General features: G+C 27.1%; 1 protein-coding gene across 8 annotated transcripts in view; it reads left to right on the forward strand.

Moving 5' to 3' along the window:
- Positions 1-17,144, forward strand: part of LOC136075060 (NACHT, LRR and PYD domains-containing protein 12-like) — a 68,182-nt gene that overhangs the window by 44,938 nt on the left and 6,100 nt on the right. For 3 of the 8 annotated variants that reach the window (XM_065787292.1, XM_065787291.1, XM_065787290.1), the window contains one exon: positions 9,275-9,331. The exons of 1 other annotated variant lie outside the window; for it this stretch is intronic. In XM_065787292.1, coding sequence (XP_065643364.1) covers positions 9,275-9,331 — 57 coding nt within the window. Of the gene's footprint in view, positions 1-9,264; positions 9,332-10,632; positions 10,757-17,144 lie in introns of those variants that run through there. 4 more of the 8 variants (XM_065787295.1, XM_065787296.1, XM_065787294.1 and 1 more) reach the window with 3 other exon arrangements.

A 17,144-nucleotide genomic window follows, 5' to 3' on the forward strand; every position in this document is an offset into this window, starting at 1 on the left:
ATTTAAATATCAACTATGTATACAAACTGCAAGCTGCAAGTTTTATATATTAATATGACTGTCTTCATAATTTATTTTATGGATATAATTTATTATTGTTCAATCAACTCCACTTTTTTAACCTGAAAACCTTTATATATATATATATATATATATATATATATATATATATATTATATATATATATATATATATATATATATATAGTTGTGATGTACCAATTAATTGGTATTTGCTCAATCAGCTATTTTTTGCACAATCGGCATCGATATTGGCCTTTTTTTTATTAATTTACTGACTTTTCTAACCAACAGCATTTAATACTATTATCCTGCATTATAATAACAATTAAATAATTAAATAATTTGGAATTTTTTTAAGAAATAGTTTTTATTGACTTTGTTTATAGGCAAATTTGTTTATTTTAAGATGATGTTTATAAGCTTTAATTTAACAGCTGAATGTACTTATAATTTTATTTCCATAATGATGTTTTTAGAATAATTTTATTTTGTGTTGTTCTATTTTTAAGCCTAAAAGTAATCTATTTAAGCATTGTTATCTATATGTTTTCAAGTGCAGGCTTTAATATTTTTATATGATTATTGGTAAGATATCTAAATTACTAATTTTGTACAGTTACAGAATTTTAAGTAAATTTTAAGTTAAAGTTGCAGGTCTTATTATTATTCTTAAAATTTTATTAATTAGTTAATTCATCAGTATCAGCATCGGTCTTTTTCCATGTGTTGGCATTGGCATCCATCACAAATGTGCTATTGTTATATCACTTATATATATATATATATATATATTATATATATATATATATATATATATTTATATATATATATATATATATATATATATATATATATATATATATATATATATATATATATATATATATAAATATATATATATATATATATATATATATATATATATATATATATATATATATACTAATTATTTCATAGACTGCCTGCCCCAACCAAACCCTCAGTCTATGTAGCAGCACTCCGTTGATAGTCTGTCTATTTGTCAGTCGATGTAGCAGCACTTCGCACATGTTTTACAGTTAAAAAATAAAAATAAAAACATTTGGAATGTTTTTAAAAACATTCTAATTCTAATATGTAAATCTTTAAATCCTTTAATTTGCTGTTTTGTGGTTTAATTACTTCTCGTAATTTAATTAAAGCGTTTTAACATAATCTATCTTTAATTTTGTCAGCTTTAAAACCACAAACAAGTGAAGAGCCATTTTTTACCACAAGTTTGTTTCCTTAGCTGTAAACTATATATATATATATATATATATATATATATATATATATATATATATATATATATATATATATATATATATATATATATATATATATATATATATATATATATATATATATATATATATATATATATATATATATTATATATATATATATATATATATAGTATATATATATATATATATATATATATATATATATATATATATATATATATATATATTACATAAATATACTCAAATTTCAAATCAAAGTCTCAAATTTCTTAACTACTGTAAATTTTTATACATTTGTGGAATATGCTGACAAAATAAAAAAACAATTTTAAAGAATTTATTACTTTTGCTTTTTTAAAAAAATATTTTTTATAAAGGGAGGTTTAATGTAATTATTATTTGAGTTTACTTATTTTTATAGTTTTTTGGAGAAACTTATTTTCGTGCCTGCATTTAGTAATTATTTCCGATTTATTGTTCAATAAGCATTCATGGTTTGCATGTGTAATAACTTCCATTTTTTCTTGTAGGCATAGTATTCATTTTTTGGCAATATTGTTACATGCAAGTGCTGTTTTAAAGATGATCCAAATATAAAATCATCAATTTTTTTATCTTTTAATTCCCTTATAAATTTTGACAGCATGGTGTCTTTTGAATACTTTTTGTTTTTAAAAGATTGCTCATGATCGGCAAAACGTTTTTTCCATTCACCCTCTGTTATGCCAATATATTGTTTATCAGGTACATTCTTAGAGGAAACAACACATTTATATACCACATTTTTTTTATAAACAACTTCCACTCATTGAACAAATGTTTTTTTATAATGAAAATTTTCTGTAGTTTTTTTATTTAGGATTTCTTTTTTGTTTAACTAAGCATTTTTGTGACCTTTTATAATTCTTTCCATATTTTTTGTGCAACTGTCGCTAACTTTAATTGTATTTTGATTAAAAATTTTATGGGGGGGAGGAGGGGTTACACCAAATTACATTTCTGGTTCGCTTTTTTGTATTCTTTTTTTCAGGGTCAAATTTTAGTTCAAAATTTTTAAAGCCACTTTTTTAAGGACATCTTCAAATATTTGTTTAAAAGAATTTAATACATTTTCATTAGAGGAGTTTTGATTTAGCCTGTTATTAAATGAAATCTGGATTTGTTTTAGAATTTGGGGTAGATGATTTGAGTTAATGTTAATATACAATAATCAACGTTTGGTTTTCTTAAATATAAGCTAATATAAATTTTCGGAGAGCTTAAATGTGACGTCAAGAAAGTTCACAATTTTTAAATTTTTGTTTATTTCTATTTGAAAGCCAATGTTTTGAAAAAATTCTATAATTTTGTAAGCATTACTATTAAACCATAGTTGTGATAAAGGCCTAATTCTTTTATATTGATTATTTTACTTAATAAATCTAAAATATATAGTCTAACAAATTCATAAATTTCTGCTTCATTATAGCTGCCCATTGTTACATCAAAGCAGTCATGTATGTTTTTCTAATTCCAAGTTTCCTTATTAAAATAAAGTTTCTCTGTTCTAAAGTTCCCTCCTCAATATAAGACTCAACTAAGCTCTCAATTCGTGAGCGTAAAAGATACTATAAGAATAAAAAAAAAAAAAAAAAAAGAAATAAAACACAAAGTAAAAATAAAGTGCTGAAAAACAAACATAAAAAAATTGTTTATAAATACCATAGAACCTCTGAATTCTGTCTTTTCGTGCAGCACCTTAAAGTATAAAGGTTTCTTTACAATGTTTTATTATACGCATTGTTTTTTCAAAAATAACTGTGTGGCTTTTTGCAAATTCAATTGTTTTATCTAAAATATCTGCAGTTATAGAGGAGTAAAAATTATTAATGTCAAATTGAATAAATGTACAGTCATTTTTATTTTCGATTATGGAGAACCAATTTATAACATCAGTGGTATTTTTCCACTGTTGCAAATTTTATTTATTTTTAAGTTATTTCTTATTTCTTAATTATTCTCTATTATTAATTTTTTCCAATTAAATTTTGCTTACATGTCCAATATTTTGCTTACTTGTCCAAATTTTTTGAGGGAACCAATACTATGAGGAAGTTTTGAAAATCTGGTTTATTTTAGTGTAATGAAGGCTTGGCCAGGTGCAGTTGATATATAATATATACATTAGAGTATTCAAAAAAAGTGAATTTTCAAATCTAAAAAACCATTCCCCCTAAATTTGGGGCAAATGTATAAAAAATGAGCCTCGCAAAGTTTGAGCGCTGTCCGATCAATTTTTTCCCCCCCATCAAGTTAAAAATTTAGGCGAAAATTGCCCGAAAAGTGTTAATTTTCGGGTTCCTTGAGGTAGGGGTATTTTTTTTTTTTTAAAATTTTTTTTTTACTGCTATATGTATATAGGACTATATTTTTGTTTAACAATATATGGTTTTTTTCCTACTTCTCAAAAATCTATGTTTGGTGGTATTGAAAATCATGAAAATCAGAATTTTTGTAGTTAAAGTTAGATTTATATATATATATATATATATATATATATATATATATATATATATATATATATATATATATATATATATATAGATATATTTATAAGCCTTGTGTGTATTAACATATACACACAAGGCCTTTCTAACTATTCCCAAGACCTGCCAGAGGGAGCAACTAACTTCATTTTGCCAGAAAGAATGAACAGTTGTTGGTTGTGACCTCAGCAATGTTGTTTATCTATATTGAAAAAAACACTATTTATCTATATTGAAAAATCAAAATGAGCAAGAATAAATAAATTTATAAATTTATATTCAAGTTTTATAACAGAAAAAAAATTTACAAATCTAGTAATAATCAAGTTTAACTCTTTATCTTTTTTCGCATCACACCAAGTTCATCATTAAACTTAATCTTTGAAATTGTACCGGATTTTTGTTCTTGTGATCTGAATACAGATCGAACTTTGTCCACAGTTAGCAATCTGTTGTGCTTTTCAGTTTCATCAGAATATCTATGAATATACTGCCCATCATACCTATTGACCGTTTTGAATGGTCATTTACAAAAATCAAAGTTTTAACATATTTTTGAAAACTTTTGAAGCATGACTGAGTATGCCAATAGTTTGGTGGAAGTGAGAGCCAGTCTTGAACTCGTTGCTTATTAAACCCAATCATGTCAAAAATCAGGTAAGAAAAGACATCAACCAAGGCAGACAAGGATGGTGGTTTTTTCCCAATTTTTGTATTCATTTTATAAATTTCCTTGATATCTTGCTTTCTTTTTCTCGGCTTATAATAGTCAGAGCTAGGCATATCAAATGACAGAATTGCTGATGCAATTGTTGCCTTCTCCTCTGATGCTAACTCATCATCTAGCAAAGCTATAGGTATCATTGTTGAATCCAAATACCAACAGTGTTTATACTGAGACTCTAATACAGCATTGACAGCTATTGGGTTTGTACATACCTTCTTGTACAGATGCATTTGATGTATGGCTGTAATGTCAAGAAAAGGAGCTTTGATGACATCCTCAGATTGTAGATACCATTTTGCAGAAAAGCAAACAATAAATTCTGTAATAAGCTTATCTTCAATTTTCAGATTATCATTTTCCTGAACAAACGTAAGTTGATTGGATAAAAGCCGAAGCTTTAGATAATAAATTGCTTTTCCTAAAAATCTTGTATGATGAATAGCACCAGTTTTTCTTACTTTATATGTTATAGGGGATAAGTACGTGACAACTAATTCTGCAAGCTCACTCCTATCATCTCTTATAATACCTGGTTTACTAACGTATGCTTTGCAAAATGTTAATGACTTCATAGCTGCCTTTTCAAAAAAACTGCTTTTAACCTTATTCCAATCAAACCGTAACAGTAGAACTGAATTATAGTTAAAACTAGGTTCTTCAAAAATATTTTTAAGCTTTTTGAAAAGAGGATTATCAGGTCCACTAGTTTCTTCATTGGTCACTAATTTCCAAAAGTGAAGCATTCTTAATTCAGTCACATGATGCCTACATGCTATTCGGAGGAGATACTTATCCAGTTCTTGAGATATTCTGAAAACTGATCCTTTATTCGTCCCAGTGTTGGATGATGTTGTATCAAAGCATATTCCTCTAGTTTTTGACGTAAGTTGATACTCCTTAATTAAGTTCATTACACCTAAGAACTGATCTTCACCAGTAGATGACGCTAGTGGAGGTACTCCAAGTAGGTAAGTCTGTCCATTAATGTTAACTAAAACAGCCATTCTATCCCTCTTTAACATTTTTCCTTTGTTTAGCTCAAACAAGGTCTTCCCATCAAAATGAATTATTCATGGATATGGAGATGCGTCTATGGCTGCTTTAACATCTTCTTTTGAAATTTTTGCCATGTTTTCATTTTCTTTTTTCATTTTTCTATATGCGGTAGACTGACTGCTTTTAACTTCTTTAAGATCAACACCTGATTGATATAGAATTGCATTTGTTACCTTCTGTAAAACATTTGGTGATATATCACAGGCTGTAGCAGTAAATGAAACATTACCAGCAAAAACATCTTTTGGAATTTTTGCAATTACTGTGTCTGGGTTTTCATAGACTTCTATATGATACCAATCACCTAACTCGAAATCAGATTCAATTGAAGAATCATCGCTTAGAATTGTGTCTATAAGTTCAACGTTGGGTACATCATCTCTCAAAATCTTAGGCTGTAAAAGATTTTTCTTCCTGATGCTTTCTTTTGCCTAATTAACAGAAAAAATTTAATTTTAAAATTAGTGGAAAAAAGACAGAGCTTGAGAAAGAGTTAAAGTAATTAATTAAAAGTATTGAATACATTTTTTCTATATTTAATATCCTCTGAACCAATAACAAACTTTCTTTCATTTTCCTGATCTTCAAGAAATTTTAGATCTTCAATCTTGTCTTTTAGTGATCTTTTTTTATCTTTACTGATTGTGTCTTTGAGATTAGAATTACCAGCCCAAAATAGTTTTTTTATTTCTCAAACACGTTTTGTTTAGCCAAATCACCACTATTTCCCCTTTTTGCATTTTTTTTCAAGTTGGAATAAGACTTATGCAATTTAAAAAGTTTTTTAACTAAACTTAAATCAGTTAACACATCAAATCCAGCTTTAATCCAGGGTCTCTTGATTTTAGACAAAATACATTCACAACAACTCTCCGAACATCTAGAAAAATTTTTTTTAGGGGGACAAGCAATAATATCTGATATTGATACAGATCGACATTGTTGGTTATATATTAAATGTTGAAGTATATCCAAGCCTGTTGGAAGTTGTATATTTAAATAGAAAAATTGATATTTTATAAATAAAATAAATTTTTTAGCAACTAATGACTCATTATAATTCCAATATTAATAAAAATGTTTATACCTGATATAGCTGGTTTTGCCTCTTTTATAATAAAAAGTTTTTTTTTCATTGACCTAAGTTGTGCTTCACTCATTTTTAATGTTTATTGTATGTACTAATCTGTATTTATTAGAAAAATTCAAAGTTTTAAACTATCAGAATTTACAGGAAAATATATGTATATAACATTAGGCATAACAGAAAATATATTTTAAAAAATACCAATTTTCATGATTTTCAACATCACCAAACATAGATTTTTGAGAAGTAAGGAAAAAACCATATATTTTTAAACAAAAATATAGGCCTATATATATATAGCAGAAAAAAAAAACTAAAAAAAAAAAAAAATTGCCCCTCCCTCAAGACGCCCAAAAACGATCACTTTTGGGTCAATTTTCCCCTAAATTATTAGCTTGAGGGGGGGGTCAAAAACGAACGGACAGCGCTCAAACTTTGTGAGGCTCATTTTTTATATATTTGCCCCAAATTTAGGGGGTATGGTTTTTTAGATTTGAAAATTTACTTTTTTTGAATACCCCTAATATACATATATAAACATTTGCACTTTAAACAAGGCTGGAAGCAACCACTATTAAAATTGGAAGTTACTGAAACAGAAAAGATGAATTCTATAGAGCAATATAATGATTGACAAACACCTAAAGAGATAGCAAATTATATAAATCAGGAAACAAGATGAAGGGAGCAAATTCCAAAGAACTTTTGTTTGAGGAAAAAAACTATAAAATTAGATATTTTGAACACTTTGGAACGGTAAATGGATGAGACATAATTGAATGACTAGTAATATGAGAATGTATTTTAGAAGATGGCACAAGAGACATTAGACCTTTAGAACAGTGTCTATTATAGTATTTATAGAAAATAGAAAGAAAGGCAACATTACAATTATGTGTGAAAGGTTGTAGGTTGGCTGCAAAAGAAGGTCCAACTATGTTTACAACATGTTTTTGCACCTAGTTTAAAAAAGATAGGGCGTCTTTGCAAGATAGATATGGCGAATATGGCAACAGTATTTCATACAAAGACAGATTTAAGATTTTTAGAGATATAGAATAGAATCCTGAGTAAGAAAGTGACATGCATAATGAAGTGATGCAACCTTAGCAGATGCTATTTTTGCAATCGATTTGATATATGGTTTCTAAGAAAGATCGAAAGTAAGAGTTAATCCTAGAAGATGAAGGGTAGCTGACTCATCAAGTATATTACTGTTATTAACATAGGAAGATCTAGGTTATTGTGATGATGATTAGCTGAAAACTATTGAGTTTTATTTGAATTAAAGTTCACCAGCCACTGTGTTTGGTTGGTGAACTTTTACTTTGCTGCTGTTGCAGAAGTGAGATCCTTTTCAAGCTCAAATGCCCCCTCCAAGCAATCAGGTAGTGCTGGCTTCTTATCAAGACAAGAATACATGGTACTATCATCAGCAAACAATGTCACCTTAGATGTGAGAATTTCTGGCAGATAGGTAATGTAAATTAAAAGGAGTATAGGGCCAAGGATAGCACCTTGAGGTACCCCTGAAGTTACAGGATATGAAGATGAGTACTGTACATTGAGGTTAACTTTTATACTATAATTAGTAAGGAAGGATTCAGTAACCTTAAAGATGTTACCAGATACATCGTAAGAAGAAAGTTTATGGAGAAGACCAGCATGCTAAACCTTATCAAAGACTTTAAAAGTGTTGAGAGCGATAACCTTAACCTCTCCACATCTATCAAATTCACAATAAAACCTATCGGTTATTAACGTTAACAAATTAGCAGTAGAGCGAGAAGATCAAAGTCCATAATGATGGTCAGAAAGTAAGTTATTAGATTCAAGATAAGAGATTAAGTATTTGTTTATTAAAGGCATTAATCAAAAACATTGCTTATTATAGTAAGAAGACTAATGAGATGGTAATAAGTTGAGTCAGATCGCTTTCCAGAATTTTTTAAAAATCGGTGCTGCTAAAAGATGCTGCTTTCCAGCAGGCTAGAAAACAAGACTCTTAAAAGCACTTTTTAAATAGTTTTAAAAGTATAGACAACAGCTCTGAAAAACACTTCTCCAAGACTATAACAGGTATGTTTTTCGGACCTCAAGCTGTATAAGACTCTACACAGGAAATTACTTTAGATTTACTTTAGACAGAAGCTGGAGTGATATGAATGTCAAGCAATGTATCAACTTGTTTGTTGGCTTTATCAGGTAAAGTGCAACTAGTGGAATTAAGAGATAATAATAATGAAAACTTCTTATCTTTTGAATGTAAAACATGCACGTAGTGTTGCTACATTTACTATCTTATAGCCTGCTGCTACAAGAGAGTGTTGCTGCATTGACTATTTTATAGTCTGCTGCTACAAGTGAGTGGTGCTACATCAATTATATTATAGCCTGCTGCAGCAAGAAAGTGTCACTACATCGCCTGAGAGTTTGGTTGAGGCAGACAGTCTATCAAATATTAAAAAAAACTTTTATTTTTAAAAAATTGTTTTTAAACTTTTGTAAAATGAAACAAGCATTTTGTTGCATTAAAAATATATATTATATTATTCAATAAAATATATATTCATTAAAGTATATCTTAGGAAACTGGTTCTCTGGGAACAGAAAGATTAGTCACACTGGAATAATATGGATTTTAGGTAAGAAAGTTTATATTTTAGTAAATTTATATTTATATTCTTTAAAAAAAAATTTTAATTTTTTTTTCAGTTAAATGATTTTGTTTTGTCTTGTCATTACAAAAATTACACAATTTTGTGTAGAATAAAAAATAAGCATATAAGCAGAGCAAAAAAATAGAAAAAATTTTAAACAATCTAGAACCTAAGTCTTAGAACCTAAATGTCTAGAACCTAAGGGTGAATGCCTTATCAATATGTCTTTAAGCTGTGTTTGCTTTCCTTGTAAAACATTCATTTAGTTTTAAAATGTAAAAAATAAAAATTTTGTGTACCATTTTTATGTTTAAAAAAAAGGCTTTCATGATTTGTTGGCAAATAACATTAGATACTCAGTGTAGACATTCCATAGACAAGATATTTTAAGAAAATACTATATTATGTCTAAATACAGAATCTATGTATGTTAAATATAGTAACTAAAACAGTTAACAGATGGCTTAAACTGTCAATTGTATGAGTCAGGAAAACATAAAGAAAAGAAAGGGTTCTAAACTAATGATGGAAAAAACCAAATAAATTTTGAGCATGAATAAGTAATAACAGTAAAACAATAGGACTTATTTAAATGCAGAGACATTCAAGGTTAAGTTTTAGTTAACGGAACAAGCTGTGATAGCCTGTTGAAATAGTGGCTAGGGTGCTATTTATTGAAAAGAAAAAGAGATGCAGCCATATGATAATATGAAGGAGGCTAAAGTTTAGCTGCTTAAGCAGGTCCAATGACATTTACAATGTTTATTTAAAAGAGACCTTATCTAAAAGAGAGAAGGTTTTAAAAAATTACATAAGTATTCTATACAGGAAATAGTAAGAGATTTATAGAGGTAGAGTTTATGATTATTGTAATTTTATGTTATTTTCGCATTAATTGACACCTATCAGAAATGTGCAACAAAAAGTTCTCCAAATTTTGTTTTAATCTATTAAACTTATACTCTATGGCGTAAGATGAAATAAATCAAAATAAGATTAAGATATGCATAAAAAGTAACTATTAAGTATTTTGTTTTTGTTTAAGTATTTTTCTGTTTTTACAACAGGTCCAAACTTACAGTGTGATACTATATGGCGCATGTCTAAAATAAAAAATTCTAAAATAACAAAAAAAAAGAGATCTTTTAACAACTTTCTTAAAAATTTCTGATGTATCAGACTAATTTATTTAAAACAATTAACAATAGTGTAACAATTAGTACTATTTAGGATGAAAGTATAATACTTGGTAGACATGTTGATAAAGTTAAATCATTTATTTTAAGGCTCAGACCAACCTTCAAAATCACACACATGGTCCATGAAAATTAGCACCTGTCCATAGCAACACAATTTTCTTAAAATTTCTATGCCTATGCACAGTGGAACAGAGTGTGCCAAAATACCAAAAAATAAATGCAGCATTGCACCATGAAAATTTGTCATAATGGTAAAAACATGTTCATTAAAGGAAATATCTAGTTAAAAAAACATTAAATATTAATTTAAGTTTATCCAGTTATTTACACGTTAATTTGACATGTGTTCCAAAACGCTATTTTGCATTTTTTATTTATCAACTTTCTTATGCTACTATTGTTTTAATATAACTTTATTGACTTTCATTTTAAAATATATTATTTTAATAATCAAATTAATTATTTTAATTAACTTTTAATTAATTTTTTTAATTAATTATTTTAATTAAATTAATTAATTTTTTCGCATAGACTTTTAAAAACAATTTAGCGTAAGTGTAATCATTAGTTTTTATGCATCAAAAACAGACAGTTTTCAATATTTTTTTTTTGCTAATAACCTTTACTATTAAGTATTATACTATCAGATAAACTATCCTCCAAAACATTTGACTATGTAAATCTCATGCTAAATGTATGTAAATAGCCATGCATCATAAATATTTTGCTACTTTTTGCAATAAAAAAAGTTATAACATAAGATTGGTCTTCAGTTAATGGTCAGTTGATGAGAAATACTAAACATATAAAAAAGATGTTTAGTACACAAAAAATGCTTACAAAATCTTTTGCTACTGTTATAATATATAAGTTCTGTAAATATAAATATAAAAAAGTTATTTTTATGACAAGCATTGAAAAGTAGTATTTTTGATGTTTACACTGATAAAAGTTGTCTTGTCCATTAAAATATTTCAGATTTTTCACCAAAATTTAAATTTTTTAATATATTTTTTTATATTATATAATTACATATTTATTACTTTATTTATGTATTTTATATATAAATATAATTATTCTAATAAAAAAAACTACGAAAATAATTTTTGCATAAAAAACTAGATTTTGTCCCACTGTGCTATGGAGCCCTGTCCATAGGAAAAAATTTTTTTTTTGTCAAAATCTTCTAAATTCTACACCTATGCAGAGCTCAATATAAATGAAGCAAAAAGTACAAAAACACTATAAGGGAAAAAGTTAACTGATAAAAAGTTACAGAGCCTTAAAAGGTTATTAATACAGGGGGTAAAATTGTACAAAGTAGAGCATGCAAAAATAGGTTACAATTATTTTTAAAGAGAATGACAATGTATTTTATTTATTTAAAATATAAAATTAGTTTTTATAGTAGTGTAATCGAATCTAAATAAATCTACTTTCAAAAAATTAATGTTTAGCAAACACCATACCACCTATACAAGATGCTTTACAACAGCATCTCTAGAGCTGTTAACCAGGCTTTATATTGCTGGACGCAATCATTGTAAAAGAATCCATAATTGGTTAATCCATGTGAGTAGGGTTAGATTATGACAGACAATATTTACTAAATTATTTGGAAGATAATTTTGAAAGCTTCCAAAATGTGCAGTTAACTTTTAATATCTTTTGGAAACAGCAGCAGTGCGATGCACAATTTGCGATTACAAAATTACATTGTTATTACGTTTTATTATAGAGTAATGTGTACAATAAATATTATAAAATATATATAAAATATAAATAGTAAAATTTAACTTTAGCTAACGGCCTAATAGTATAGATATATGTGTGAGCTTGAGTCTTATTGTATTGAACATCTTAAGAGTTTTTTTCTTAAAATTAAAAAGAAAACAAAGAATAATAAAAAAATACCTATTGTTGTGAGAACCAAACACTCAATCAACTTCTATGTATGTACAGAAGCCCTTCCAGCCCACTAAGTTAGTATCATGTCAGATTGCTGATTAAGTGCAGATAACTGATCTAAATGCTTTTATATTTGTGTCTCCTTGTATATATACATGCATGCCTAAAAATATACAAGGAGGCACCATTATTTATACACATATAAATAAATATATACATCAAAATAGAAGCTTTTATCCCATTATCCAGTAACATTGTGCAAAGTAGACTACCAATATTCAGGTTAATACTAAATATTCTTTTTGTAAATACATTATTTTAAATATTGTTTAAAACTTATTTTTACGAAAATAGGTGAGATTTAAGCTAAATCACAGTTGTTATGGCAGTGGTCAGGTGAACTTAATTATGCAAGTAGACAAGAAGTATTCAGGTTAACACTATCTAAGTTTAAACTTACCTTTACATAAGCAGAATAACATTAGGCTGCACTAGGCCGCACATGTGATCTACTTTAAATTACAATATCATATATAGACAAAAATTTTCAACCAAAATTTCTGAGCTCAGCTGAGTGCAGTAGGTGCTAGGCTTTTTATTATAAATGATATCCAATCATAGATTTTGCTTTAAAAAACAAAAGATGGCGCATGAAAAACGGTTTTAATCATTTAAACCTTGTTCAAATCTCTTTTAAATAGCACTTTTAATATTGTTGTGTTATGGAACATTTATAAACAAGGATGGGAACAAATAAGGGTTTAGAGGCTAAGAACTAATAAGCCCCAAAGTCTTTTCTATTAATAATGCCCATTTTATATCAAACACAAAAAAATAACAGAATATGGTTTACTAAAAAAATATGGGTTCTTTTACGAGATGTTGGTCTGGAGACTCGGTTTTAGTCTTAAAAGTCTGGAGTATTGGTCTTGGAACTTTACTCTTACATGAATTACTTAAAAAGAATACGTAAATATGTAAACTTTACTTTAATTTTTTTTTTTTTTTTTTGTAACTATGATGTGTGGCTACTATACATTTAAATTGTTTATTTTAGGTTTGGGTAAGCGAGGCAAAAAAACATTCTTTTTACAAATAATTTCAAAGTTTTTATATTTTAGTTTTTATATATAAAACTTTTAATTTGCATTTTTTTAAATGCATTTTAATAATAGGTTTAGTACCACCTAATTGTCTTATAAGGCATTTTTATCATTTATCTTTGAAAATCCATTATTTTGCAAAATATTGTGATATAATCTCGTAACTTTGCAGATATGACATTACACACTCTGCAAGGAAATAATAACAATTTTTTTGTGCTGCTCCTAATGTGACTAAAAATAACAATGAAGTTGAAAATGTTTTTACTAACCATTTTACCCTAAAACTATTGTATCAGATTGTAAACAATGATTTCACCAGTATTCAGCATTGAAAATGATTTAAATGAACAGAAAAAAATATTACTTTTAATTTGTTTACTTTGTTATTCTGCATAGTTTAAAAAAAAAGTTTTCAATAATGATTTTTTTTAGTTTGGCTTTCAGCAGCATACTGCTGTTTTTTTTTATTTTCTGTTTATTTCCACATTTATGATCTCAATTTTTTGCTTTAACAAAGCAGAAGGAAATATTTTTCTTAAATTCTGTCTCCTTCCTTTCCAAATTCGTTTAGGCATGTTTTGACAATAGTTTTTCTTTTTTGCAGATCTGCACAAGGCCAGCCAGTACTTGTACACTGCTCAATTTTGACAACAAATAAATCTTTATCTTTTAGTAATATTGCAGTTCTTTTGCAATCAAACTCTGTTATTTCATCTTCTTTAGCCTTGATTTTCTCAGTGGTTTCTTATTTTTTGCACAACTTTACCTTCTTCCTCTTTATTTACAGCCTGTTTGCTGGCTTTTTTATATATGTTTTTGGCATCATAGTAATTCAGTTTTGGGCCTCAAAAAAAATTGTTTGATCAGACAGAAAATTGGTTCTTTTTTTTTTATAAGGACATAAAAATTCTATAAATAAATTTCACCTATCTTATAAAATAATATTATATTATAAACATATATCTAATCGAAGAATTAATTTGTGTTAAATTGACTTGGTTTTTATGTTACAAGTAAATTGCCTTAAAATGTGCATACTTGTGTTTTTTTTGAATAAATCAGAGTGTTTTTTTTTTTTACTTTTTTAAGTCTTTGTTATTTATTTGCATAATTTTTGTTGAGGATTTTACTTTCGATTGTTTTTACTTTTAAATAATATATGTATAATTTTTGTTTGAGTTTTGAAGATTTTCTTATACTGTTTGTAATCCATGGTGATTTTACATTTTTGTTTTTATGAAAAAATTTAGATCCTGCATTTTTTTTATATATCTATTGCTTTAAACTGATTTTATGATAAATACTCTAGAATATGGGGTAAGCACAATTATACATTTAAAAATCTTTGTATAAAACAATTGTTACCACATATAATAATATTTCATCTTTTAGATTTATTTTCTTTCTATTGATTTATAAATCGTTTCAAAAGACACAGAAATAACTTGACTAAACATTTTTTCTAATGGATTGTTTGTAAACTATTTTACTTTTATTGGTTTCTGTTTTTTTTTCTTCTTGAGTTATGATTTAAGTTTATACTGTTGATTTATGTGACTTCTATTGAAAAATGATTGTTATATTTTTTCTTGCATAATTTAATGCTCATTTGATCCTTTTAGCTGGCGTGTTTTGCTTGTGAGTATAAAATTAATTTTATTAATTTACAAAACTTTTTAAAATCATTCTTAGATTTTTTTTATTTTTATCGTTTTGTCTGAGTCTGTGTGTGTGATCTAGGCTTTTTTTATTCTACCACACTTTCATTTTTTCTAAAAATTATCATCATAGTAGGTGCTGTTTTATTTCTCTCTGTTTTATTTTCTTTTGTTTTCTTTGTGTTTCTATTTTTTCTTATTTGTCCTAGCCTTTAAATAGCATCTTTGGGGGTTAAGACTTCACCAGTTCTTTCATTAGTTTATGTTACTATAGTTTAAGTTTTTTTTCTGAGGGTTGTGTTACTGAATTTATTGCTTCATTCCTTGTCAGCATTCTTGGCAAATCATTCTTGAATAAATCAAGGTATGTCAGTCCTGCTGCACTACTTTTTGTAGGCTGTTTTGCTTCCTTTTTTATAGGTTAACCAAAAGATTTTGGATATTCTTTCGGTCAGCCTATGCTTCCATTGCCTGCTAAATGAAACAATTCAGGTCTTGGCCAAAAATTTATTTTTTAAATTATGTCTTTTTTTTTGTTAATCTGTTTGCAGAACTGCGAAATGATATGTCGAAAGTTGAGCCAGATTTTGGCTCTCCTTGTAACATATTATGAGTTTTTTCTTATGTTGTATATTTACCTTTGCAATTGATTAGATGCCCTTACCTAAGATTGTTCTTCTTTAATCAAAAAATAACTGAAGTCAATTTTTGTTTTCATTGATCAGACAGAAAATTAGTTCTTTTGTACTTCTTTGAAACCAGAACAAACTAATCTTGGTGTTCTTAGGTTATCTTGACAACCAAACTTGCATAGATTAGGGTTAAAACAGTGGCTAAGTGAACTTACCCAATAAACACAGATTGGTTCAGAGTTGGTGAATATTTAGTTAAAATCAGTCGAAAAATGAATAAAACGTTTCAGACCTATTATTGACTGAAAATCGACACTTTATTTGAAATGCATATTTCAAACTTTTTATATAAACGTTTTACAATATTGACTGGTATAAGTCGCTATTCTAAATGTTTGATCGACGTTTAATAAGCGTTTATTATATTATAATTAAGTAATATAGCCATTGGACAGAAGACTAACATAACAGCTTAAGTCATGCGGTTTATATAGGCATAATTAAAACGAAAATGAAAAACATATTAAAAAAATTTTTTCATTGGCCTAATAAATAGATTAGACTTTAAGATTAACGTTTTAAAGATTAACTTCCTTACAACAACTGAAAGCAAAACGATTTATAAATAAATAATAAACGAATGTCGATTGCACCATTTTAATTCATGGAAGTTAAAAAGCTCTTATCGCAACAATCTTTTATACTAAATGCCAACATATCAATGGACTCCGATGTTTTAGAAATTATTGATGGCGACATTGACACTGTTAAAAAAAATGAGTTGCTGGTCTCTTATTATGAAAGTCCTGCTGCAAGAACTTTTTTCATAAGTTTTATAAGCAGTTAAAATTCATTTTGTAAAAGCTAGTATGGTTGTGTAACAGTAGGTATTCATCTTTGTAATAATCAAGAATTTTAATAATTAAATATTTATTTTTTTATTTTAAATACATTTTAGCCTAATTTAGTTACATTACATTGCTAGAGAAAATTGGTGGAACTGAGCTGGTAAAAACCATTGCATATGTTATGTCGCGACGTTACTAATTTTTGTCAAAAATAAACAAGGATGGTACAGGAAATTTCGGAAACTTCCATTTCGAAAATCCTCTATATATAAAGTTGTTCTGTGTAATTCCAATTTTGATTTATGAATGTACATCTAAAATGCTAACTATTTCACCCTAGTTTTTTGCGGTTACAAATCAGGTAACGAAATCAGACGATCAAAATACGAACATGGAAGATGATGTTGCACAAAAACAGGGGTATGACAATCAAGCGGTAGACGAAGG

Source organism: Hydra vulgaris, chromosome 01 (assembly GCF_038396675.1).
Source record: "Hydra vulgaris chromosome 01, alternate assembly HydraT2T_AEP".
In the NCBI taxonomy this organism is placed as follows: domain Eukaryota; kingdom Metazoa; phylum Cnidaria; class Hydrozoa; order Anthoathecata; family Hydridae; genus Hydra; species Hydra vulgaris.